This window comes from Podarcis filfolensis, assembly GCF_964270895.1.
Source record: "Podarcis filfolensis genome assembly, chromosome: 8".
In the NCBI taxonomy this organism is placed as follows: Eukaryota; Metazoa; Chordata; class Lepidosauria; order Squamata; family Lacertidae; genus Podarcis; species Podarcis filfolensis.
This window is the reverse complement of record NC_139611.1, coordinates 66,670,180-66,696,938: the sequence shown is the minus strand read 5'-3', so window position 1 is coordinate 66,696,938 and position 26,759 is coordinate 66,670,180. Positions and strand designations below refer to the sequence as shown.

At 43.4% G+C, this 26,759-nt stretch overlaps 1 protein-coding gene across 7 annotated transcripts; it reads left to right on the top strand.

The window, feature by feature from the left end:
* Positions 1 to 4,009: 4,009 nt before the first annotated feature.
* GMEB1 (glucocorticoid modulatory element binding protein 1) lies at positions 4,010 to 26,217 on the top strand. 7 transcript variants are annotated; one of them, XM_083627370.1, is made up of 11 exons: positions 4,077 to 4,116; positions 4,816 to 4,889; positions 8,564 to 8,730; positions 9,228 to 9,313; positions 9,993 to 10,117; positions 12,580 to 12,683; positions 14,428 to 14,582; positions 17,276 to 17,404; positions 19,467 to 19,604; positions 21,910 to 22,068; positions 24,188 to 26,217. In XM_083627370.1, the coding sequence occupies exons 3-11, from the start codon at positions 8,603 to 8,605 to the stop codon at positions 24,892 to 24,894; spliced, it is 1,731 nt and encodes a 576-aa protein (XP_083483496.1). In that variant the 5' UTR covers positions 4,077 to 4,116; positions 4,816 to 4,889; positions 8,564 to 8,602; the 3' UTR covers positions 24,895 to 26,217. The 7 variants fall into 7 exon arrangements, with proteins under 7 accessions (XP_083483501.1, XP_083483498.1, XP_083483499.1 ...); XM_083627375.1 differs by lacking the exon at positions 4,816 to 4,889 and having other exon boundaries at positions 4,010 to 4,116; positions 9,231 to 9,313; positions 21,946 to 22,068; XM_083627372.1 differs by lacking the exon at positions 4,816 to 4,889 and having other exon boundaries at positions 4,010 to 4,116; positions 9,231 to 9,313.
* The last annotated feature ends 542 nt before the right edge of the window (positions 26,218 to 26,759 follow it).

Sequence of the window (26,759 nt, the reverse complement as noted above, 5' to 3'; positions counted from 1 at the left end):
GCGCCATCAAGTGGTCATGACATTTGTCCTGCTAAAAGTCCCTTAGAACGAAATAACTTGCTTTGCCTGTGCAGAGTAGCAACAATTTGTGGGCCACCTTGTAAAGAAATAATGGGTTGCAGGGCAAAGGCCAGCTTGCATATTGAACATTTACTTGAGCAGCATTTAATTGCATATTGAGGAGTAGATGTGCAGAGCTCCTTTATGTGAGGTGGGATCGTGAGTGGCCCAGGATCCCAACTCGCCCCCCCCCCCCCGTGTAGATTCCCCTCCATATGATCCCCAAACATACAACCGGGGAGGCATAGCTGACCTGTTGGGGCTACACAGTGTGATCCCTCACATGCACTTTCAGTGTCTGAGAGGGAGGGCCAAATTGACCTCTCACCACTAGCCAGTAGTGGCTAGTACTCATGGGAATGGTAGGGTTTAAGGTGTGGAGACCAACAATAGGCAGTGCCACCACTAACCAGACCCAGACCCAATGGCAGGCAGAGCCAACTAATTCTGGTTCTGTTCTCCTCCCTCCTTGCTGAAATCTACAAGGGCAACACTGAGACTGAGAGGGAGGAAGCCAACAGCTAATACAAACCCCTGGACTTGCTGCAAGTAGGAAGGGAGACAGATGTGGGCTGGCTAAGGGCAGACTGAGGTTGGTGGGTCAGGGCGCATTCACACTAATGGACCAGCCTCCCCTGGTGTTAATTCCCAAACTGTGGTCTGTGGACAAGCTTTATTAAGCTATTTTACGGTGTGTCTGCAAAAACGCAATTAAAAATCATACAGCAACTACCACAGTGCGCTGCAATTGCCGCAACAGGCAGAAAAAAATCATTATGTGGTCTGCCAAGACCCTCAGCAACTTTTGAGTGGGCAGTGGGGAGAAGAGTTTCACAACCACCAGTTTAGCCTTGCAAATGGGTGTTTTTTAAAATACGATTTCTTACCTGCCCTTCACCATAAACACCCAGGGCAGGTTACCATGTAATATATAGTTATGAAAACAAATGCACAGTTACAACTCTACAAAACAAGTTAAGCTCTTCCAGCCAGAACAGAACAGTATAGATTCAGCAAAAGAGGTGGGTCCCACAAAGCAAAACAAAAGCTGTCAAATTGCATGTTGATTAATCCATTAATCTCTCCATTACATTTGCTTATGGGTAAAAAGCAAGATTGATACAGGATTGTTCTGATGTCTTTGCCATCCTGAGCAACATCTTAAAGGCGCCATTCCCTTTGATTCGAAAGAAAAGATGCTATGTGATTTATTATTTTGCCCCACTTTTTAAAAACATGAATAATAGCAGTAATCATAAAACAAATTATCAAAGGCAGGATAAAACAAAAATAAAAAAACCTGCTTAAACAGCCCAGCATAGCAAATAGTAGAAGCTAAAAGAAACCCAAGGCTTGGTGAAACAGAAGTTTTGAGTTTGTGTCTAATGCAGAAATGAGAAACCTGTGGTCTCTCCAGATGTTATTGGACTATGACTCCCACCATCCCTTCCCATTAGCCATACTGGCTGGGGCTGATGGGAACGAGGAGTCCAACATCAGGAGGGCCAGAGTTTCCCCACCCCTGGTCTAAATATTAGAAGTGGTCCTAAAGATCTCAAAGTGGAAGAAGTTGCTTTGGAACACTGCATTGGCTGAAACTATAGTATTTAACTGAATGGTGCTTCGAGATGTACTGGGTTGTATGTAATTAAATGAAAAGATTTACCAACTTTATAAAGAATACATCTATGGCCTATGGAAGATACAATAAATCTTCTGTGCCTTCACAACACCGAAATGCAGACGCTGTATATAGTATCACATCCATGTCTGCACCTCAGAGTCATGAAGTCTCATGCAATTGTACTGTTATTATTGCATTGTTGTGCGCAATTCCAGTCTCTGAGCCAAAGACTCCAGTGGTTCATGTGCTTATTTGTTTATTTACTATATTTGTATACAGCCTGAAGATCATAGGTCAGCTCACAACAGAAAAATGCAAAACAAGAACATAAAATACACAAAACAAAAACACCCCCCCAACACATTTAAAAGGCCATAGAATGTTAATTAGCCAAAGACCTGATTATAGAGAAACGTTTTCGCCTGGCACCTAAAGATATGTAATAAAGGCACTGCGGAGAGCACTCCACAAATGGGGAGCCACTGCAGAAAAGGTCCATTCTCATGTTGCCACCTTCTGGACGTCTCATGGAAGAAGGACATGAAGGGCCTCAGATGATTATCACAGGGTTTGTTTGGGAAAAGGTGTCCTTGAGGTATTGTTGTCCTGAGCAAAGGAACTGGTTTGGCTGGTTTCCTCTTATAAATCCTACCCAACATATACAGGATCACAGGTTTCAAAGGGACCCATGGGTATCATCTAGACCCCCCCAAAAAATAAGGTAAAACAGAAATAAGGTAAAATAAGGTAAAACAAAATAAGGTAAAACAGGAAGGGACCCTGTCCTCAGTGGGAAATCTGCACAGGTGGCGCTCTCATTATAAAAATACTCTAAAACTTAAGAAATCCCTCTATAGAAAGGAACAGTGGGAGGCACTCGACAAGGCGATCAAATTGCGGGACGACAAAAAGTTCTGGGAAATACGAATATTTATTTAGTTACCTTGACTTCATTCACTCTTTTGCATCTTTTGATTTGCCTGGAGTTCTATTATCCAGTTGCTTTTTTGCAACTCACTTCTACTCAAGAGTAGACCCCACTGAAATTAATGAACCCAAATTAGTCATGCCCATCCATTTCAATGGGCCAACTCTTGACTAATTTTGGGTAGCATTCTATGCCTTTTTAAATGTCTTCCTGGAAGAGGGGTTTATTGGTTTGTTCTTGTTCTTATTTATGTATTTTGTGTTCTCGTTTTGCATTTTTATGCTGTGAATCACCTTGTGATCTTCAGATGAAGGGCAGTATACAAGTATAACAAAAAAATGAAAATGAAAATAATCATCCTTCCCATTGCTGAAAAGCGGCTGCAGCCCTAAACCCTCTGCAAGGTCTACTTCCTAAAGTTCTAGTTACAGGTAGGTAGCTGTGTTGGTCTGCCGTAGTAAAAAAAATAAATTAAAAAATCCTTCCAGTAGCACCTTAGAGACCAACTAAGTTTGTTATTTCCTGCCAACCTAGCAGTTCGAAAGCACGTCAAAGTGCAAATAGATAAATAGGTACTGCTCTGGTGGGAAGGTAAACAGTGTTTCCGTGCGCTGCTCTGGTTCGCCAGAAGCAGCTTAGTCATGACCTGGAAGCTGTACGCCGGCTCCCTCGGCCAATAAAGCAAGATGAGTGCCGCAACCCCAGAGTTGGTCACGACTGGACCTAATGGTTAAGTTTGTTATTAGTATGAGCTTTCGTGTGCATGCACACTTCTTCAGATTCCTGAAGTTGTTGTGCTTTTTTGGGGAGATCATGGCCCATTTAAAATGATGGGCATGACTAATTTGGGTTCATGAATTTCAACTCTTGAGTAGAAGTGAGTTGCAAAAAAAGGGAACATCACAGGGGGGCAGGCTTTTGCTGGGGAGGGGCAGAACCTCAGTTAATTTAGTACTGTACTTTCAATGCTTTTCAATAATTTTTGTGGATGGGAGGTGGGGCAGCTACGCCCTATGTATGTTTATCAGGGAGTAAGAGACCGTTGGGCATCTGACAGCGGCCTTAACGAGGTAAGAAATACATGCAGGCAGTGAGGTGTCAGGAGTTTTGCGTGTTACTTTTTACGCGCTGCTTTGGACGAAGAATAATGAATAATGGCAAAAGCAACGATACTATTCTGGCGGCCCCGTTGCGGCTGGTGCAGCTGAGAAGCGACTACCGGCTCCTGACCATCCGCCGCCTCGCACCGACCAATTTCCCCAAGGGTTGCAAGCCGAGCCCCACCCGCCTCCGCCCACCTCCCCCAAAAAGTTAAATCCGAGCTCCCCCACATTACGGCCGTGGGGAGCAAAAGCACTAATTGCTCGCGGCCCCTTTAAGGCAGGAGGCAGCCGGAAGTGCTGGCGGCCGAGTCGTGGAGACTCCTGCGCATGCTCGCTCCTTCCTTCGACTCACCCTCCCCCCCCCACTGCTTAACAGCCCCGGACTCGGCCGCTCGGAGACGGTAAGGGGGGGAGGGAGCAGAGGGCGACGTTGCTGCCGCCACCGCCGCGCTACGGGAGCCGGGAGGGACCAGGACGGGACGCAGAGTGCGTAGGGACGAGGGAGGGGGGCTGCGCCTAGAGTTGCGCACGGCCACCGCCGCCGTACGTGCCGCCGCCGGGAGAGCGGACGTCGCCGCGCCACTGCGGGAGGAGGGGAGGGGGGAAGGAGGGAGAGAGGGAGGGGGGAAGGAGGAGGAGGCTGCTGGCGCGTCGTCCGCTGGCCTGGAGCGAGAGGGAGGTGGTGGTAGTGGGCGTGGCCGTGGAGAGGCCACACCTCTCCTCCGGGGATCCCCGCCCACTTTCTTTCCCCATCTTGAGGGCCTGTGAGGGGGCTTCGAGGGCAGGGAAAATGGGCGCGGAGCGGAAGCCGCGCTCTAGGGTTTCCCTCAGGCACTTTGGGGGCAGGGGTTGGGGTTTTTAAAATAGTAATAATAATAATAATGACGCCGACGACGACAATAATACTGAACTGAGATGCTCTGGTCAGAGGCGAAGTGACCAATGGTGGGAAAAGGATCACTTCAGCTGCTGAAATTGCCACCTTTTTCTTAAAAAATAAAATTTTAAAAATTGTTTTCCTGAACTGGACAGCAGTGCCTTTTAGCAGAGTCAATATATTACTGATATAGCTGCACGTTTGTTTATTTATTTGTTTTGAGGGAGAAGCTTCATGTCCTGAGGCTCTTAATAAAGAAATAATGTGTCCCTCAAGAAACTGAAACCCTCTAAAAAGGTGAGGAATGCCAGACATGGATGGAATTAAGCATTTAAATAAAAACATTATAAAGCCCCTCAAAGTTAATAGAATAAAGTTCTGGAAAAGCCTTCTAGCGCTGGGTTTATTATTTATTTATTTATTTCAGTTGTAGCAAAGAGCAGCATAAAACAACTGTCCTTCCAAGTATATAACGGAAATACCTCTGCAAATCATAAACGATATATGAAACTTGCTCCCACAGAATGTGGTGGCAGCCCCTAACTTAACTTCAAAACATGGTGCTTGGGTAGTTTGTGTTCAAGAGGAAATTATGGGTTCAAACACATCATTGGAGAAGTATCCCCTTGCTTTAGGTCCTATTCCTTAAATAGTTTTGATGTAATAAGATCTGCGGGGTGGGTGTGTAGGCAAGAAATGGCTTTCATTTGTAAAAGATAAATAATGATTAAAGGGTAGTTGTGATTCCTGGATTAGATATCAATAAAAACCATAAAATGTGCAATCTTTTTTTTTATGCCAATGACGTAGCGATGCCAATGGGTACAAAATTATTCCTCCGATGACCCCGATGTAGACTGCAGTTCTGGTGAATGTGCAATTTATCTCAAAGATATATGCCAGCTGGAATCCCAATCCTTTAAAAGCCTGTTTCCCGGTACCCAGAGTGTTTGTCTCATCATTTCATTATGGCTTCAATTTATGGGCTATATGATTATGGAAATTTGGTGGTGGAAGAAAGCAGGGTTTTTTTCACCTGAAGAAGAGAGGATTGTGAAAGAGCAAACATTAACTGTTAACTGCTTGAAGGAGATGGGAAGGATAAAGGCAGAAATATGATTTCATGGACTATCTCAACATTGAAAGCACACCCTTTACCCATAATAATAAGCAGCTAGGCATTCTGAATTGTCAAACATAATCAATGCCTATGACTCTACTTATCATTATTAATTCGAATCAACCTGAAACTGCAGCTGTGGTCTGCTGTATAATTACCTGGATGTAAACACTATTCAGTAGGACTTCTGAGTCCAGGAAGGCTGCAAGTATTGTGATCACTTCAAATCAGTGAACTTTTCAGTAAATACGCATAGTACCTTTAATAATTTGTTTACTGAACTTGGTTGTCAACAATTAACTTCCAGATCTACTCCTTCATCCCTGTATCTAACAGACAAAAGTGCCTAATTTGTGGACTTCATTTCTACAAGATGGGGTGACCACCACTAGCTCAGATCACTTTAAAATTCATTGAGGATGGGTTTATAGCTGTGAGGCATGATGGCTATATGCAACTTTCGGCTCAATGGTAGTATGTCTCCAAGTTAAAAAGTATGTTGATAGGGAAGCCCAACAGTAGATGCTTGCTGGCTCATATCCCATTTGTGGACTTCCCAGAGGTATCTGACATGGAAATAAGATAACCGACCAAATGGACAGTTTGTCAGACCCCTGAGGGCTATTCCTATGATCATAACGCAAAAAAAGCAAATAAAGAAATTTTGCTTTCTGTGTTTTACCAAGCCAAATGAATAATGGAACAGATACTCTTCTTTCAATAAGAGCCACATAGTAAAATTTCTTAATAGGGAGGAACCATAGCTCAGTGTTAGAACTTTGAAAGTAGAAGGTCCCAGGTTTGGGGCCCTGTCACTTGGTTGAAAATAGCTGGTAGCTGGTGAGGTGGGATGGGGAAGGACCCTCTAGCTAGGACCCTGAATAACCACTGCCAGTCAGAGCAAACACTGTTGAGCTAGATGGACAGCTTTTTAAGAATATATATACACTGTACTTTTAAAGCACATTCAAAACCCATTTTCTGCCTTAAAGAATTTTGGGCATTGTAGTTTGTTAAGGGTTGCAGGGAATTTGTTCCTTTGAGGATTAAACTACAGTGGCCATAATTATTTGATGGGGGAAATGTGCTTTGAATGTGATATCAGTGTATATGGTATGTACTCTGCCTGTGATAATAAACCAAGCTACACAACTCTTTATAGTTATCAGGAACAGTCCCTATTTTTTGTTACTCTGTAAAAAATACTGTGTTTGCGTTTTGTTGATGCCTTCTTAAAATAATGCTCCTAGTGTTGTCTTCTTCAGGGTCTTTAGAACTGTGTGGGGCCATTCTATAAGTGTCCACTCAGAAATAAGTCCCACTCATTTCTGTGAAACTTCCTCTAAAGTGCATGAAAACTAAGGCAACATGTTGAACAAAGCCTGCCATTTCACACATGACAGGCGCTGAAGTACATTTTGCATTGTAATGTTAATATTGTCAGACAACTGCATTTTCATAATGTGAACCATTTGGGGGGGGGGAGCCATGTTGGCTTTTAAATGGATGGAGGGTATGCTGTTCATTGAAAATGAAGTTAATGGAGCATAGTTTTTAGCAACATGGAATGGTGGTGGTGGGCTCCTGCCCAGACAGCCTGCATCTCCTGTCTTCCCATGCCTGACTCATGATCACTATAGCAATAGCCTTTTAACATTTCAAACCTGGTACCTACCTACCTTTCAGCCAAACATGCATTTTATGGAGCAAGCATTTCTTTATTTTGACTATTTAGCTGTACCATAGCAGAGTTGCTGTGCAGCCTGTGACCTGGTAGTGGTCCTGTCCCACTAGCTGAAGACCAATGCTGCAGCATTATTAACATTATTGTTTTAATATTTATTGCTCATTTTTCAGTTTAAGGTTCCAGGGCAGGTTACAGCACAACACAAGTAATGCAACTTAAAACCAAATAAAAATCACAGATGTACACAAAAATCAAACATTATGGGGCTTCAGTTTTGGACACTGATGTTCGCTTTGGCTGAACCCTTTCATGTGATTCAGAGAGGGGACAGAGAGAAAGCACAGGCATATATAATCTCTTGAATCTTGAACCGCTCAATGGAGTATCTGTGTTCCCTATGCTCTCGTTGCCCCATAATATAATTTTGAAGACCTCTGTGGGAGGAATCGTAGGAGTGTTACTTTCTGCCTTTACTCTACGGCACGTGGTATGGCTCACAGCTTGCTATGACTGTTGCTTAATTAAATAAATCTGATAGAGAAATCCTATGCATGTGTACTCAGAAGTGAGTCATGTTGAGTTTAAAGGACTTTACTCCAAAAAATTGTATGTAGGATTGCAGCCCTTAATCAATGAACTGGTTGAATAAATTTGCTAGTTCTGCAGCAAGATAAAAATTTGGTCCTTCCAGAAGAGGATAGGACACCTGCATCTTTTATAGCTGTCTTGCAAGATATACCTGCTGAAATTCATTCTACACAGCTGGCAAAAGTGCAGGCGCCCTGTCTTCTTTTGCATCTGACCATATCCACCAGTTTGAGAGAAAGGGGCATGTCTCTGAATAAGGTGATGAATGCTCTCTGCAGTTTTTAGATGTACTTGTATTAGAAAATATATATAAAAAAGAAAAAAAACTTTGGGTAAGCCTGTGCAGCCAGTAAAGCCTTGGCACTTTCCCCTTCCCAGGACTTCAGTGATCTAAAGATTAACTGAGCACCTCAAATGTGATTTTTATGAGCTGTTGCTACAAGTTGTAGTGCATGTGGTCACTTGTGACATGTTATGGTTGTGCTAGAAAAAATCTCTTTCATAATTTGGCCAGAGATGATAACTTGTTTGTCCTTGCAAAAAAAACCAAAGTCGCCTTCTTATTTCTTGCTACAGCACACTTGTCTTCCATTCTCTTGGACTTCATGTGGGCAAATGGCAAATGCTGAAGTAAGCATCCCTGTAGGGGATGTTGTCGTTGTGCCAACTGAAGGAAATGAAGGGGGAAACCCAGAAGATACCAAAACTCAGGTGATATTACAACTGCAGCCAGTGCCACAAGGGTAAGTTGGCAAGTCATCAGCTAGTTGTGTTTCTGTGCTTCTGTGTAAAATTCAGTCTTGGGTGAAGCATTTAGAATTGTTGAGATGTAAGTCCACAGGGTAGACATAAAGGAAGGCAGTTGTGTGCAAGAGAGAATTTCAACTAAATTTTCTAGATCTCATGCCTCCAAAATAGTTCTGAAAATGCGAGGGCAATACCAGTATGTTGTAAGGATGTGATTTTGAGCTTTCATTTCACAGCTGGGTAGGGGACATGTATTTGCAGCCCCGCCCCAGTCTATGATTTAGGGTCTGAGGTTGGGAAGAGGAAGTTAGTTTATAAACTAATTCCATTTTACTTGACTTGCCAAGAAAGGCCTCGGGTGGTGATCTCAGCATTTGAGCAGGCTGATTATGGAGGCAAGTTTTCCTTCAGATTCTCTGGTTTCAAGCTATGCAAAGCTCTAAAATAATTTCTGTGCTTTACATAATGCGCTTACCAGTGGGTACTTTCACAGCAGGGTTTATCAAGAGAGCTCTGAGACCAGTACGGCTGTAGTGGCCGTGGAAACGCACACCATACACAAGCTTGAAGAAGGCATTGGTAAGTTTCCTCTCTGACAATATGATGCATTGACACCATTTCAACAGAGTTGTCATGGAGCATAATTTGCAGCTTTTGTGTACCAAGGTTCTTCTACTCCCATGGTTGGGTGGATATGAAGGTAGGGCCCCAAGAGTAGTAATAAGAGTGCTATGTTGTCCAAAACCAGTTCAAGCAAGGTCTTATAGAAGCCATGTTGGTTAATGTAGGCAGAGACTCCATTCAGAAGTCATGATAAGTCATGGTTATCCATGATCATGCCATCCCTCCCCCCTTTGCATGTAAGGTGAGGAGAGTAGCCTTTACTTCTAGTTAGCATCAAACCATAGCTCAATGTTTTCTTTGAGTGCAGTACACTCCAGTTTGTGTGACCATAGCTTGGTGCATTTGGTTAAGTGAGCCAAACACTTGCCTCTCCCTTTAAGGAAGGGGCTGTAGCTCAGTGGTAGAGCATGTACTTTGTGTGCAGAAGGTCTCGGGTTCAATCTGCACATCCTCAGGTAAATGTATATCTGATAAGCAAGCTGAGGAAAATGTCTGCTTGAGGTCTTGGAGTGTTGTTGCTGCTCACTGATGAAGCAGTAGTCTGACTTGATACAAGGCAGCAGCATATATTTATATAAATGGCATGTGCTTTCCAGAGGAATTGTCTCTTATTTTCCCCTGCTTCTACCAACAGACCCCAGCACCATCGAAACAAATGAAGAAATTGAGATTGCCTACCCCATCACCTGTGGAGAGAGCAAAGCCATTCTGCTCTGGAAGAAATTTGTTTGCCCAGGAATCAATGTCAAATGTGTCAAGGTAACAGCACAGTAATGCTGTCCTTGCCAGCTCCCCACCCCGACCCCCGTTCTCTGTTGCTTGTTTTTTGACATAACTGTTCTCATTTATTATTTTCTAGTTTCACTGGAATTTCCATAGGAGGATTATTTGAAGTACATGCAGGCCCCACTTTCCAAATGCTCATTATACAGAATTATCCGAATATAAGGAATTAGGACCCAAACCGCACTATACACACTGCAGATTCAGATATCCAAATAGCTGGACCTATGTGTAGTACTGTAAGCAAATAAGCAGCCTTAAGCAAGCTTTCATTATTTTGTGTTTTGCTGGTCTGCGACAGCTGTTTCAACAGAAACCATGAGGGAGGGGAGGGGGAGAGATTGGATAAATAAGAAAGCATTTTGTTTCCTTCCTTGTTTGCCTTTTGTAAGGTTTTGGAGGGTTTTTACAGTTTTTTTTCATAGTTTGGGGGTCAAAATTCTGTGGTCGGGAACACATTAGAAATTTCCCCATTGGAATAAATGAAAATCGCCAACTCGTTATGTGGACACCCACCTAATGTACTATGTTTGGATAGTGGGACTGTGTGTGTGCACATTTCCTAGTGTTAGCACTATCAGTTCAGGAGGCAGAATCTTGCTTGTAGGCTTTCTGGAGGCCACTGTAGGAAAAGGATGCTGGACTAGTTGGACTTCTAATCTGACTCAGCAGGATTCTTGTTATGGAAATCCCACCTGGGGCACATGTAAGGGTTTGGGAGGTTTGAACCATCTTATTCATTAGCCTCTCTTTTGCCTCCAACCTGTTTACGCTGGGCAGTTGGCTTCAGCCAGTAATTGTGTGCCCCAGCTTATAGGGAACTGGCAGGGGCCATCTTGTAGCAGTGTTGGGAAAAGAGAATATGGAATCCTGAAGGTGCTCCATTGGTCACCACGATCCATACATTTTGTGATAAAGCCTTGAAAGACAAATGTGAAAAGTCTGGCATGTAAGTCTGGATGGAGGTAATGGTAAAAGGGGCCCAGTTTCTAATCCAACATTAGAGAAAGCACATCACACCAACTAGTCAGTGGTGGGAAGTAGATTAAAGTGGATGAATAGCTGAGCTGGCCCACTTAGCATGCCTGCCACGTCTGCTGATTCTCTGGTACGCCACAGGGCTGACCAATGGGAACCAGAACACTCAGTCCAATTAATCCAGCGATGGACCCAGTTGCGATTCCAGTGAGACTTGAAATTGCTTCAGTTTGCTGATTCTTCTTTTCCGTTTCCTGTAAGCTAGCCCTGCAGCTTATCAGGGCGGTAGCATAAATGGATCCTGAAGCAATGGCAGGAGGTGCCTATGGAAATGACTTGGAAGGGGAGGCCTCACAACTTCTCTATAACCACACACTTGAGGCAGAATAGGAATGCAGGGTATCTTGACCTCATTCTTGAAGTAGGAGATGCCGTATTTTGACGCGAGTGTTGGGGCTCACAAGTGAGTTGTGCCCTGGCCTAAGGCAATTCATAGTAGTGTCATTGCCACTGTCTTTGTTTCTTGTTGCCTGGCATGTTTTGCTTTGTTTCTGAAGGCAAATAAAAACAGAGGTGATCAGGTGGAAAGAATGACAGAGCACAAGAGTCCTCGTGGGACCAGACCTAAGCCCTGTCTAGCTCAGCATCCTGCTTTCTGCAATGGGCAGCCAGATGCTTCTGGGAAGGCCACAAGCGAAATGCGAGGGCATGATCCCTCCCCACTCTCCTACACTTGTTTCCCAGCAAGTGGGATTCAAATCATTTTCCTCTGATTCTGATTAAGCCTGGTGAACCTGTAATAGCAGTGTTGGAGATGAGATTTTTGCAGATGCTGTTTGTCATGTAGGATGAAGAAAGCGGTATTAAAGATACAGTATCCCTCCTGTTCTCCCTTGTATCTTATGATTGTGCAGAGAAGAGCAGAAAGATGGTCTTGCATAATTTAATATTATATTAGTGTAAGAGAGGGTACCAAGAGAGAATAAAGTATTTTTTTCATGCAATGCAAGTTAAACTGTGGAACTCGCAGGAGGTAGTGATGGCCACCAGCTTGGATGGCTTTGAAAGATGATTGTACAAATTCATGGAGGACCAGGCTATGAATGGCTACTCACCATGATGGCTATGCTCTGCCTCCACAATCAGAGGCAGTATGCTTCCGAATACCAGTTGTTGGGGAGAGTGGTCTCAGATCCTGCTTGTGGGTTTCCCATAGGCATCAGGTTGGCCACCGTAAGAGTAGGATGCTGGACTAGATAGGCCAGTGGCTTGAGATAGGATACTGGGATAAAAGAAGCCCTGTCGGCCCTTTCTTTCTCTAGATAGGAAAACTAAGTTCACTAGTTCCTGGTGTGATTTGATCAATGTCCACCTGTGATTGATGGCAGCTGATGTGCTGACTTGGAAATGGCTTATGAGACAGAGTGTCTCCCATTTACCCTCTTCTTTCTCTTTGTTAGTTCAATGATCAACTTATCAGCCCAAAGCATTTTGTTCATCTGGCTGGCAAATCTACGCTGAAGGACTGGAAGAGAGCCATTCGCCTGGGAGGAATCATGCTGAGGTAATAGCCTTCTGCCACTGTAGCAGCCTTCCACCAAAAGCATAATTTTCTGTGCAGTATTCCTCCCGCCCCCATTTAAGTTCCCATCTTTCATTTGTTGGTTAAAAGTGGTGCTGTGGGTTTGGCATGGTGCACTTTGAGATAACAAATGTTTAAGATAGGATTGAATCCTTTTGGCAATTGCATGTTCCCTCAAAGAACGCCGGAAGAGTGTCCTAGGGCAGAAATATGAACAATAAAAATGGAGGGAGTGGCCAATAATTAGCACTTTTTTTCACAGCATGGGCTGTGTTTGGACATGCAGTCTCTATCAAATGAGCATTTCCTCTGACCATGATACCCTGGACTTGATGTCTACTGAGATTCCAAATACCTTGGCCTCAGTAATGGATAATAATAATAATAATTTATTATTTGTACCCCGCCCATCTGGCTGGGCCTCCCCAGCCACTCTGGGCGGCTTCCAACAAAGATGAAAAATACACTAAAATGTCACATATTAAAAACTTCCCTGAACAGGGCTGCCTTCAGATGTCTTCTGAATGTCAGGTAGTTGTTTATCGCTTTGACATCTGATGGGAGGGCGTTCCACAGGGCGGGCGCCACTACCGAGAAGGCCCTCTGCTTGGTTTCCTGTAACTTGGCCTCTCGCAGTGAGGGAACCGCCAGAAGGCCCTCGGAGCTGGACCTCAGTGTCCGGGCAGAACGATGGGGGAGGAGACGCTCCTTCAGATATACTGGACCGAGGCCGTTTAGGGCCTAATGGAACAAAGAGCAATCGCTCCATGGCAGCTCCCACACACTAGACTAAATCTGGGGTTGATAACAGTGTCTGGATCAGGATATCAAGGGTACTGTTGCTGCCAAGTCCTTCCTACCGACAGCTGACTTGATGGCAGTGTCCCCTGCCACAAAAGGGGGGGGTGTTCATGGAGTTGCCATTCTTTCTCACCAATGCCAGTGGTAATTCTGGGTTGGCTTGCTTTGGTGATGAGTCAGAGAGCAGCTGAGTCCCAGAAACAGTCCTTCCTGGTCTAAATGTGTGTGTGGAGCACATAACCATATTAGAGCTTTACCTTTACCTTTTTATTAGAGCTTTTGCTATGGGGTTGTCCCCACAAAATCTGAATTCTTCAACTTTTATAAATCACAGTTATATACCCTGAAAGGTGGGATAAATATCTATTTGAGAAATAAATACATAAATCTTGCAAATTTGTGATTTGTTTAGTCTGTTTCTTGCAGTTATAAAAGAGGGCAAAGAGCTATGATGGGCACAGAAAGGCCTGCTCAGCTTCCCGATTGGCTTCTGAGATTTTGCCCACAAACTTTTCTAACCTTTCTTTGCTAATTAATTAATTGCATGTATATACCACCTTTCCTTCAAGGACTGCAAGGTACTGTACTTGCTTTTCCACCTCCTCTAGCCCAGGGTCACCCATGACTGAGTGAACCCTGGTCTCTCAGGTCCTAGTCTGATGCTCTAACCAATACACCACATGGGCAAAAATTACACCAGGTAAAATTTACAAGAAAGAAGCATGCTGAGCAATGCATCCAATACCAACTTCTGGCATTGTTCTGTGTGATTGCATAAGTGCCCAGTACCACAGGGCCCTGAGTGCCTCTAAAAATGCACCATGCCAAAAATGCTTCATCTTTTTGCCTCGAGGACTTCAGGCAAGAATCCAAACAGAAGGTTCATTTCCCACGATCTCTTCTTTTCCCCCCATTCTCTTTGCAGAAAGATGATGGATTCTGGGCAAATTGACTTCTACCAGCATGACAAGGTTTGCACAAACACCTGTCGCAGCACCAAGTTTGACCTCCTGATCAGCAGTGCCAGGGCACCGGTGCCAGGGCAGCAAAGCCTGGTACAGACTCCCACCTCCGCTGACGGTAGGGAACAGGTGAACAGGAGTAGAATTCATTCCTGCCATGGGGCACTGCTGTCTACCATTTCCCTTTCATTCTGTCTTCTCTTAATGAGCTAACGCTAAAACAGTTTTCTTTCTACTCCCTTTCCCCATGAGATTTACTTTGCCTGGGAGGGACCCCAGTGACAGAACAGTAAAGTGGGAATAGGGCGAAAGTAGTAGACTTTCTGAATTTCCTATCCTTGGGGAAATCATAATGATTTATCTGTTGAGGACCTACCCCCTGCCTGCTCTACCCACTGCTGGATCTCTCTGTTTTTAATGAATTCTGAACTGTTTTTCTCTTTCTTTGAGAAACACTTGACAAATGAATGGGAATTTCTATGGTTCCAGGAAACAATTTTTAAGTGTATAGACAACTGAGAACCTTCTTCTCAGTGTGCTGAATCCTCCCCCTTATTTTTGGTTCTTAAAAATGTGCAGAATGATGTATTTTACAGCTAAACCATTCAGGCTTTCTTCTGGCAAATTCATACTCTCTGGAGCCTTACCACTGTTCATGCTACAGGTGGCAACAATTGCAGCTTCAAAAAGAAAGGAAGGAAAAAGGGTTGTTTTTTTTTAGAGTGCCACGTACAGTACATGGCATGAGTTCCTTTGTAATACAAATTCTAAGAAAGGGTTTTTTCATTTAATTTGCATTCCTTATTTCATACGAACAAGATTATGATATTTCGCCAACCTTTTAGTCAGCTTTTAGTCATGTTAGTGAGAGAAACTTTTCCATTTTCTCTTTTTTCCTTTTTTTTTTTTGCTGCAGTTAGAAGATTAGCTTCAAAGTCTTTATCTGTGGGTGGAACTGAAGCTTTTAAAAAATGCATTAAATCAATCTGATCCTGATTCAATCCGCAGCTGGTACATTTTATGCACAGTACCTGGGCTTATTCATTTTGCATCAAAAAAGTTTTTTTAAAAAATGTTTTCACCGACGTAGCCCAAATGCTGTGCCAGTACAAGCTAATTTTTTTAAATAAATAAATCATGCAAATTTGCTTGTAATTCCATATATTTGCTTAATTTACTTTGCTTCTCCTAGTTGTAAAAAGGAGCAAATTGCCAAGCAGAGCAGTGAAGCCCTACCCCTGACCACTGGACATCCTGTTTGGATTACCTGCTGGCTTCTGAAATGTCACCGAATGTTGCCCACACACTTACAAGTGCATCGATATGGACTAGAATCTTGCAAGAAAGAAAGAAAGAAAGATTAGATTCTCAGCATGCAGAACAATTTGCCCAATACTAAATCATGCCATTGTGTTGTGCAGTTGCAAAATGGCACATTATTCATGCCCCTGAGTGTATACCAAAAATGTGAATTGTCTTTCACTTCCACCAAATGTGTAAAATAAAATAAGAATAAGCATAATCAGCTGTCCTGTGATTACATTTCAAACATTTAGCTTGTTTTGCCTATGTGGAGTCAAATACCTTGGTTCCTTTTGAAATGTATTTATTTCATTTTGACTTGTAGCTTATCTCATCTCAAAGGCTTGGGATGGGTAAGAAACAGTATGTTAATCATAAAGCCCCAGTTGCCAACCTTTAAACCCATGTCTCTCAAATTCAGACATTACCATAAAACTGTGCCCAAGCCACTTAATATAAGTCTGTAGGCATTACACACACATACACACAAATATTTGACTATTTTTCTTATCATAATCCTCCATTGCTTGATGAGCACATAAAAGTTATTTATGCATTTACCGAATTTGTGTACCATCCTTCATCTGTGGACAGTTCACAACGTAAAAATATAAAATACGTAATAAAAACAAGAACAAAACCAAAACAAACCCATAACATCTCACTCCAGCTGTACCTGAGAATCTACTATTTGTTGAAATTCCTTCTGTTCCCATAGATTTACTTTTTCCTTTACACTTTTTGTTAATTCAGTGCCTTGCTCGTTGATGGTGGTGCAACTGAGATCTTGAGCCTATTGCATTTTGGGACGTTAGAGCACATCATGGTCCCTTTCTTCCATGAATCTGGTTGACCATGGCCTGGGCCAATAAGTGAGCCTTGCCTTCTGTCATCTTTGTCTCATCTCAAGGCCAGAGATAGATGGTTCCTTCTTCCAGTTGGTTAGGGGAAACACATGTAAAATCACACATGCATAGGTCACCTCCTGGACTACTGTATATGTGAAATATTGGCTTGTGCAGCTCAGCCTGTACATGACAGTTATACGCATGTAGGTCACGTGAAAAAATTATGCCCATGCGTAAGAACATCGAAGAGCCTGCAGGCAGAGAGGTGTGCTCAGTGAGCATGGGAATATGATCTGGCTTCCCTCATTACACTGTTGCTTCTGGATAAGTTTGTTTTTTCCCCTTAACCAGCCCATTATGGCTTCCACATGGAAACTCCCCCCCCCAAATTGTTTACCCAAAGTGGACATAGTTTAAAAGATAATTACACCCGCTCAGTATCTGCATGGCTGATGCTTGGAATATACAACAAGGGTATTCTGGTTTTGTCAGCTGCTGTCGTTATTGGTCTTTAAACTGGCCCTTGGTTTTTTACTTGGCTTAGTTCAATCCATGTATTACGAATCAGGGTGGTCGTGTGTGTGTGTGTGTATGTGTAGGGGGAAGCTACAGTGACAGCCTGGGCAGTGAAGCATCTTCAATTGTATCCTCCCTTCTGCAGGAAGCATCACTCAAATTACAGTGTCTGAGGAGAGTGTGGAGGAAGGGATTGAATGGAACCGTGCTCTGACAGCAGCAGTCACCATGGCAACTGAGGAGGGAATCAAGAAGGACCCAGAGGAGATTTCAGGTATGTCTCTGCTGTTTGCCTGAATGGCTTAGCAGCCCACCTGCCTGGCTCCCCCTCCCCACCTTCAGACAGCAAAATGCTGCAAAGAGCTATGTTTGTAATTTTATTTATTTAAAACATATCTCACCTTTTCTCCAGAGAAATCAAGGTGACTAACAAGAAATTTTATAAAACCATAAATTAACAAATTCAAAACCTCTTTTTTACAACTGAACACTAAAACACAAAGTTGATATTAGAGATTTATTTATTTTTTTGCAAGGGGGCAGGACATTTCACCCATGTTTTAAAAATCGAACTTGCATGTAAAACTCCATACTTCAAAACCCATGCGGCTCCCCCCCCCATATTCAACATTTGAATTTCCAAAATTCTGATTTGAATATTGAGATGTTAAGTGAGTTTTTTGCAGGTGGGGTCTGATGGATAGGATGGTGAGCTGTGTGAGATCATTTTATAGTAAACATGGAGAGGGGGGTTTTTTGGAAGGGAAGAAGTGGGGTTAGCATTTTCATGGCCGTAGATCAGGGATGGAGAACCCACGGCCCTCCAGATGGTCCTGGATTCCAGCCCCAGCCAATGTGGCCAGTGGCCAAGCATGATGGGAATTGTAGTCCAGGAACATCTGGAAGGCCAAAGATTCCCCAAACCTGTTGTAGATGGCGACACATCAGCTGTCAGCTAGAGGCGGCTATTTGGACACTACAGTGGTACCTCAGGTTACATACGCTTCAGATTACATACGCTTCAGGTTACAGACTCCGCTAATCCAGAAATATTACCTCAGGTTAAGAACTTTGCTTTAGGATGAGAACATAAATCATGCTTTGGCGGCGCGGCAGCAGCAGTAGGCCCCATTAGCTAAAGTGGTGCTTCAGATTAAGAACAGTTTCAGGTTAAGAACGGACCTCCGGAACGAATTAAGTACTTAACCCGAGGTACCACTGTATTTCAATTATTGGCTGGTTCATACAGGCATGCACATTGCTCAGCAGTGCCTCCTTGCTTGATGGCTTGTACCTAAATGTGTGAACTGCCTGAAGTACTGAGTTTGAAAAATCTGCCCCCCTCCCCTTTTGGAAACTGAGGCGCCATATGCTAATTGGTGCTAAAATTTGGAAAGCTCTGCTTTTGATCTTGGTGACTGTTTAATTGTGCAAATCATCAGTTGTTTTTTTAGTCCTCTCTGGCTCCTCCTCCTAACAGCTAGTATTCAGTAGCATACTGGCTTTGCAACTGGAGGCACCATTGACAGTCTTATCCTCCATGAATTTCTTTAATCCAGGCTGGAGGTCCAAAACAACAGGCTGGTCTAATACTTCCAAGTCCAGCACAGTCCATGTGTAATGCCCTGTGATTTGGTATTTTTAAAAATATCCAACGCCTCCGCCACAAGGATGGCTTCATTTGTCTTATTTAGAACATACTGTTCAAGCAACAAAAAGAATCCAGATTTGCATATATTGCTTTATGTGAAATATATGCTGCTTTTCAACCTGACAGTGTGTCCAAGATGGGTGAGAATTAAAGAAAAAGGACACACAGCAAGATGAACAGATTTTGGGAGGCTGGTGAAGACACATGGGAGGAATGCAGATGTAAAATGCCCACTTCCAAGTGCTCAGATATTAATGCTGCTGCTTTAGCTGCTACAATTGCTGTTCTTTAAAGGCTTTGCAATGATTTGGGGGCAGGGTGTGATGGCATGTAAAACAAACTTCTAGAAGTCATGAAATGTAGCTTTTATAGCAATATGGAATTCCCTAGTACTGCTCTCTGTATTGAGAGTTGAATTTGATTATTATTTTTTGTAGGGTGAGTGCCCTGATGGCTAGTTTTACAGCACAGTTCTATGCAAGCCTATTCATGACTAAGCCCCATTAAATTTAGCAGCACGTGCTTCCATGGAAATGTGTGCAGCTTTGCAGCCTTAGAAGCCAGTTTCCAGAGATGCCTCCTGCTATACAATGTTTTGCTGGTCTTGGCATGATTGCCAGTATAGCTTTGCAGTGCAATTGCCAACTGATCCTTCCTTCCAAATCTTTCTCTTCCCTTGTGCCAGAGGACACACTGATGTTCTGGAAAGGAATCGCTGATGTGGGGTTGATGGAAGAAGTTGTCTGCAACATTCAGAAGGAGATAGAAGAGGTGCTGAGAGGTGTTCAGGAGAGGCTTGGCCAGTCACCCTTCCAGGTTACCGGTGGGTAGGAGGTCAGCAGTCTCCATGTCAATATGAAATGACTACCAGTGGGATAGACTTTCATGCTCTTTTTATCTTTGTGACGTGTAGCTGTGCACTGTATTTAATAAGTCAGATTATAATCCTCCCTTCAGTAACAGGACTCCCAGGGCGGTGTATGGTTTGAAACTTAAGAATGAGTTTTATTCAGCTGAGTTCCACTCACAGTACATTCATTTAAGTTAGTCATACCTATTCATTTCAGTGAGTTTGTTCTGAGTATGATTAACATTCCATACAACCCTTGAAAATTGCAGAAGCCACAGCAAAACTCAATAAAATCCAGAATGGCTGTAAAACAATACTAATGTTGCGATCCCATAAGCCCCCCTAGTGGGGAACTGAATGGGGCTTAGTTCTCGGCAGACATGCATAGTACTGTGTTGTTACCAGCCATAAAACATGTTGGAATGGCCAAGCGAATAAAAGCAAATATAGTCTTCACCTTATGCCAAAAACACATCAACATCAATGCCAAGCGGGCTTATCTGGGAAGTGCCATGACCAGGTATTGACTACTTGGGGTGGGGAAAATAATTACTTTAGAATATTTATATTCATCTTTTCAACAAAAAAAGTTCTCTTAAGTGGTTTCCATAGTAAAACAGGGCAACAAGCGAAACATTCTGTTTCCTAAATCATTTCCCCCCTAAAGCTACTAGAATACTCCGTGCAGTTCATAAGTCTTGTAGTCTGAATTGGGAAGGTGGGCATAAGCAGCTCTTGGCTTTCAGACCTCTAGGTGAAGGCCATGGAGGTTTGGGGGTCAGTGATGTAAAAGTCCTCTCTCTGTCCTTCCAGATGCTGTGGTTGCTTTTTCAGGGCTACATTAGCCATAAGGGAAAAGTCTCCAGTACAATACAGTAATCAGTTGGATTGATGGATTATTGTGTTTTATCCTACTCATCCATAAGGGAGCTCAGGGTGGCATACATGTTTCTCCTGCTTCTGTTTTATCCCTGCAACGCACTAGGTTAGACACACACAGAAAGAGAGCGCGCATGCTAAATGTAACTGATTTCTTTGTTGCTAACACACAGTATGCGAACCAGCATGCGTAAAAATGTAACATGGGGATTTGCTTTGAGATGCCTGGGTTTTGTTTTGTTTATTATTATTTTAATTAAAATGATTTCTTTCCCCAGTGAAACTTCCACAGCAGTTTACATAATAGCAATAAAGTCAATTCAACCAGTCCCTGCCCACGTGTATGCATAAGACAAAAGGAAAAAGAGATGAGGAGGGAAGAGAAAACAAGCTCTAATTCAATAATAGTTCTTACATTGACCAAATGAAATAGAACAGGAGCTTTTCTGTGCCAACTGATCATTATAAGGGTACTGTGCAGGATTTTCTTTTAGAGGTTGCAGTTCTAAACTAGGGAACACAGTGGGAGTTACTTCTGAGTAAACCTATACAGAGGTGCCTTGGTTCTCAAACTCAATCTGCTCTGGAAGTCTGTTCGACTTTGAAAACGTTTGGCTGATTGATTGGCTGATTGGCCCCGGAAACAATGCCAACAGCCAAAACAGACGTTCGGCTTCCGAAAAATATTCGCAAACCAGAACACTTACTTCCGGGTTTGCGGCGTTTGGGAGCCGATTTGTTTGTCAACTAAGCCATTCCGGAACCAAAGTTCCACTGTATCAGATTGTGCTGCAAATGGGCCAGATGTGGATGGGATGCATGGATGGTTGAAATAGCTCTCGCATGCATTAGCATAAGCATGCCACTGACTTGCAGTCACTGGGAAACAACAGTGGGATATACGATTGCCCTCGTATCCCTTCTGTGGGCTTCCCATAGTCATCTGGCTGGCCACTGTGGAAAACAAATTGCTAGAGTAGATAGGCCTTTAGTTGATTCACCAGGACTCTTCTGATGCTCTTAAGGAGACTTCTGGCCTAATCCTCAAAGGCCTATTTTCTGCTTTTAATCCAATATCCAAGGATCTCACTGCCAATGTTAAATGCCAGCAGAGATGCTTTGACATCCCAAAACAACAGTTTTCCATGTGCGGTTCTCGTGAGAGGAACTGTCAAGAGGAACTTTTCATGGCTTTTGATTTTGATTTCCTTCTGATGTAAATCTTGACCCATTGCACTGTATTTATTAATATTCAAAATGAAGATGATGTAAACGACCTCTGTACTTCATTCAAGATCACTTGTGTTAGCTGCAGAAGCATTAGTACTGGTGAAGAGGTTCAAGCTCTTTGTGATGAGGTGCTCTCTCTCTTTCTGTCTGGATGTTGGATTCCGTTTAGAAAACCAGACAATAACCCATGGAAGTTTTTCTGTAGATGCTGCTGTCCTAAATAATGTTGCTCACACTTTTGGCCTGATGGACACTGTCAAGAGAGTGCTGGACAACAGGAAGAGTCAAACGGAGCAGGGAGAAGAACAGATTCTTTATACTCTGGCAGGTATGTTAATGACGGGGAGCACATTTATTGGGATGTTCTAAATCTATCATCTCACTGTGCAATAAATGTGCTTTTGTTGTTCATTTTGCCTCACAGCCTAGTCAACTTTTCTCAAGACTGCCCTTCTTCTGCTAAAGTGTTCAGATTCCCGTATTCCGTTGATGTCGCCAGTGTTCTCCAATGCCTGTATCATTTTGTAAACATGTTTTTTTTTTTCCTTTTCAAATATTCTGTGAGGACAGTGTGATTCCCTGCTATACAGTTTCGGCCCAGGAGTGCTATTTTTAGCCTTGTCATTTTTTAAAAATAACAGCAACTTGCATTTGCAAGACAGCCCTCTCCTTTCTTCTTGAAGCAATGCCCCAGTAGTCGTTGTAGTGGTAGAAGTAGCCCCCGCTACAGTAACCTATGGAGCAAGGCTGTAGCCTTTTTCAGGAAGAGCCATATCTTAGTGGTAGAACACATGTTCTACATGCAAAAAAAATTTCCCAAGTTCAATCTTTGGCAACTTTGGTAAATGCTCAGGTAGCAGGTGTTGGGAAAGTCACAATGGACAATACTGAGTCAGGTGAACCAATGATCCGGCTTTGTATAGGGCAGTTCCGTCGTTCCACAAGGACCCAGGATTTAGGCTTCCTACAGTAAGAGGTCCTGGCAGTGAATTGGCTCAAAATAGTTAACATCTATTGCCATTCTGAGTCCCTCCCTTTCTTACTATATTTCCCACAATCATTTTTTTAAAAATGCAAATAGCAGTCATGGGAGATGCTGAGCAGGGTCTGGACTGTGGGGAGTTTTTAACCATTTCCCCTTTTATGGTTACACTCTCTCTCTCTCTCTCTCTCTCTCTCTCTCTCTCTCTCTCTCTCTCATCTTACCTGCTCTTTGCATTTGGAAGAAAGCTCCCTTTGATGCCAATGGTGGCTTCCCTTGCTATTTAAATAGAAGTTAGAGGACTTTTGTTGTTACTGTGACTCCCTTTCCTTGGTCCCTAAAGTCCTGACACAGTAACACCCACGCACAGAGAGGATAATATGGGTGGGGTGTTTCCGGCTATCCTACCCCTTGCCTTCAGAAGTTTACAAGCTGCTCTAGGAGAGAGATTGTGAGCAACATCATGGGAGGGGCTTTTCTTAGACCAAGCTCACTTATTATTTTGGCTTTTGGATGTTGTTAATATACTTTTGCTATATTTACAATGCTAAAATGTTGGTGGAGGGTTTGTATGTTGTTATCTTTGATTGTCTTGTTGTTGTATCATGTTATTAAAAAATTGTTCCTGTATGGTTTGATTTTGAAATGCGTTCCTGTTTTCTTTGTCATGAGCTAATTTGGGCATGGTTTCTTTCCTTCTTTTTTTGTAGAAAAGCGACACACAAATAAAATTACAAACAAAAGAGTACTGGCATTCTTAAAATGTGCATTTTAATTGCATTCATACCTAGTTTTTCCATAAGTTAAAGCACCGTTTCTCTACCTAATACCAATGATTATGTTTTGGCATGTGTGCATATGTGTGCTCCACTTCCTTTGATAACTATTGTGTACAGTGACTTTTTAAATTTAAGATTATTGGTAGGGTTAGTATTAGCTGTGTATGGATTTCCATTTCTTGCCAGAAGGTATGAATTGCATACCAATGCTCTGGATTTCTGTACACAAGTATGATAGCCTCTTCCCACAGTTTTCTAATGTTTGAGGACACTTTTGATGGTTTAAATACATGTTGTAGGCTTGAATATTTAACACATGATGCATCTTTCATTCGAATAGCTTGTTGCCTGCCCTCCATAGCCTTGTTCTTGGGAGGTTAGTATTTAGCGAGGGAGATTCTTGGCTGTCATTTCCCCCTCCCACCCCCTTCCCATTTTTGTTCCCTGAAAGAATTGGATTTGTCTGCAGAGACAATCTGTTCCGCCCACCTTTCCATCCTTTTGATGGGGAGCAGCAGAAGTGGCTGAAAACTCTTTCCCTGCCAAGAAGCTGCTTTGCTACTCTTGCGAAAATAATCTGTTTTTCTCACTCCCCCCCCCATTGGCGCTTTGAGGAGCCCCTGTATTCTTGGCAGCTTCTCAAAGGTTTCTCCCGCTTGACTGTGCAACTTAATTTTTCCTTGCAGACCTGGACCGCCAGCTGGAGGAGCAGAAGAAGTTTGCCAGGGATCAGAAGCTAAAGTCCCAGACTGTTCAGAACGTGGTCCTCATGCCTGTCAGCACTCCCAAGCCGCCTAAGAGGCCCCGGCTGCAGCGTCCAGCCTCGGCCACCGTCCTGAGCCCTTCCGCCCCCATCCAGCAGCCTCAGTTCACAGTGATTTCGCCCATCACCATTGCACCCATGGGGCAGCAGTTCTCTGTGAGCAACATTCCGATGGCAACCATCAGCCAGGGCTCCAGTCCAGTGACTGTCCATACTTTGCCATCAGGCTCACAGTTGTTCCGCTACGCCACGATGGTCTCTTCCTCCAAGACCAGCTCCTCCGACACGGTGACCCTTCACCCGTCTTCCAGCTTGGCCCTGCTGAGTTCAGCTGCCATGCAGGACAGCAGCACCCTTGCCAATGTGGCCACAGTGGTGAATCCTGTGGAACTGGTGGCCATGGAGTCTGGCCTGACCTCTACTCTCCAGGCTGTCGAGGGCACTTCAGACGAAGGACAGACCATCATAGAAATAGACCCGGCACCTGATCCGGAAGCTGAGTCGGAGGAATCCGGGGCTAAAGCTGTGATTCTGGGAACAGAACTGAGGACTGAGGAGAAGGTGGTGGCTGAGGTCGATGAGCACCAGCATCAGGTCCACAACGTAGAGATTGTGGTCTTGGAGGACTAGCCAAGAAGCCAGATTGTAATGTTGCTTTGGGGTTCATCGATTGTTTATTTGTTTTGCCTTCCTTTTTTCTTTCCTTTTTTACAGCCTTTCAGGTAAGTTCCCATAGGATATTAAAGGAAAACAAAGATTTTCACATGGGAGAGAGCAGCGTCCATTTTTACTGAAGGGGGAAGGGAAAGGAAACTTATTATCCTGCCTAATCCTAAGCACTCCCACAGAAGGGAAATAAGCCCCTGCTGTTACTGAGATCGCACAGCGTGTGATTACAGCCCATAGACCCAGTTTTGAAAAAGACACTTTGTCTACACCTTGTTTACACTTCAACTGTTTTGTCTTAGAAGTTAATGAAGCCGGGTACCCGAAATGCATCTGACTAATGGATGAGAGTGATTGTGAGGAAATGGGATCCTTACTTATTCCTCAGCTCTCAAACACCGTAAGAAATTACGTTCTGTGTTACCTTATCAACTGTGCTAGACTTTTGATTTTTGCAGAGAGGGGGAGAAAAAGAAATTGCAACCCCCCCACCTCATCCCGATTTGAGAGACCACAGTCCCCTTCACTCAGATGCTGACGTTTTTTGTTTTTTGTTTAATTGTCTTCATCTTTCTGCAGCAGCTCACACCCTTGAACTGTTTTTGCCCTTTTGTGCCTCCTAGAACTGGATTCTCAGCTCTCCCTTTTCAAACCTTCCCCGGTGGTTTTTATTTTCAATAGGTGCAGTTACGAGACTTTCAAGAATTGCTTAAACCTTGCACGCACACGCACACATACACACAAATCAGACATAGCACCCAAGCACCACCTGCCCTTTTGAGTATTGGATTGTCGTCCTGGATGTATCAAATGTGGGTTGTGCTGTTGCTGTGGGCTCAGCAGGCCAAGTATACCTGCTGCTTACTCTGCATGCTGGGAACCATACCAAGCTTACTAGATAAATATATATATATACGTGTGTGTGTGTGTGTGTGTGTGTGTGTGTGTATGCATGTTTGGTGTTCCTAACACTTTGAGAAATAGGTCAACAGAATTCTAGCCTGGCACATCACTTCAGCAATGTGACTGCCTGGTCTCTCCCTCCCTCCCTCCCTCCCTCTCTCTTGTTTCCTTAAGGAAAGGGGAAGGAGTGAAAAGGGATTTCCCCCCCCTTCCCACTTGGTTCATTTCTTAAAAATTGGAAAAATGAGAAGACTTTGGGGGAATCTGTTTGACAGAAATTTCTAAAGCCAGCAGTAAGAATACAATACTTTGGGGCATGGGTGGAGTGCCATTTGTTTTTTTGTTTGTTCATTTTTTGCATTAAAAATTAAAACAGAAAACAAAGGCTAACTGGATTATTATGGTTATATCAGGTTCTTCCTCTCTCACCCATTTATCATAGAGCAACCCCATGGAGTAGATTAGGCTGCGGGTGTAACTCGCCCAAGATCACTCAGTGCCTTCAATGGAGTGTGGGGCTATCCTATTCTAACCATGACACCATACTGATACTCAGTTAATGGATATGTAGACTGGGTTGTATCCAGTGCTGTTTTTCTAGAAAAAGAGGTGCCGGAACACACCATGAACACCTCCCTCATTCTCCTGGAATGGCAGTGGCTCCTACCTGAGAGGTGCCGGAACTGAGTTCTGGATGAAAAGAAAAGCCTTGGTTGTATCCAACTAAGCTCGGATCACAGTAGACCCGTTGTGCCTGTTGATTTCTGTAGCTCTATTCTGATTGGGACTTAACATTGGAGACACCACACTGTTTATGAAACACTTCCAATTGGACTGGCAATGCCATGTCCTTCCCTTCACCTCTGCAGTCAGAGGGCAACTATTACCTCTCCATGTTAAAGATTGGCTTGCCTAAGGCCACCGTA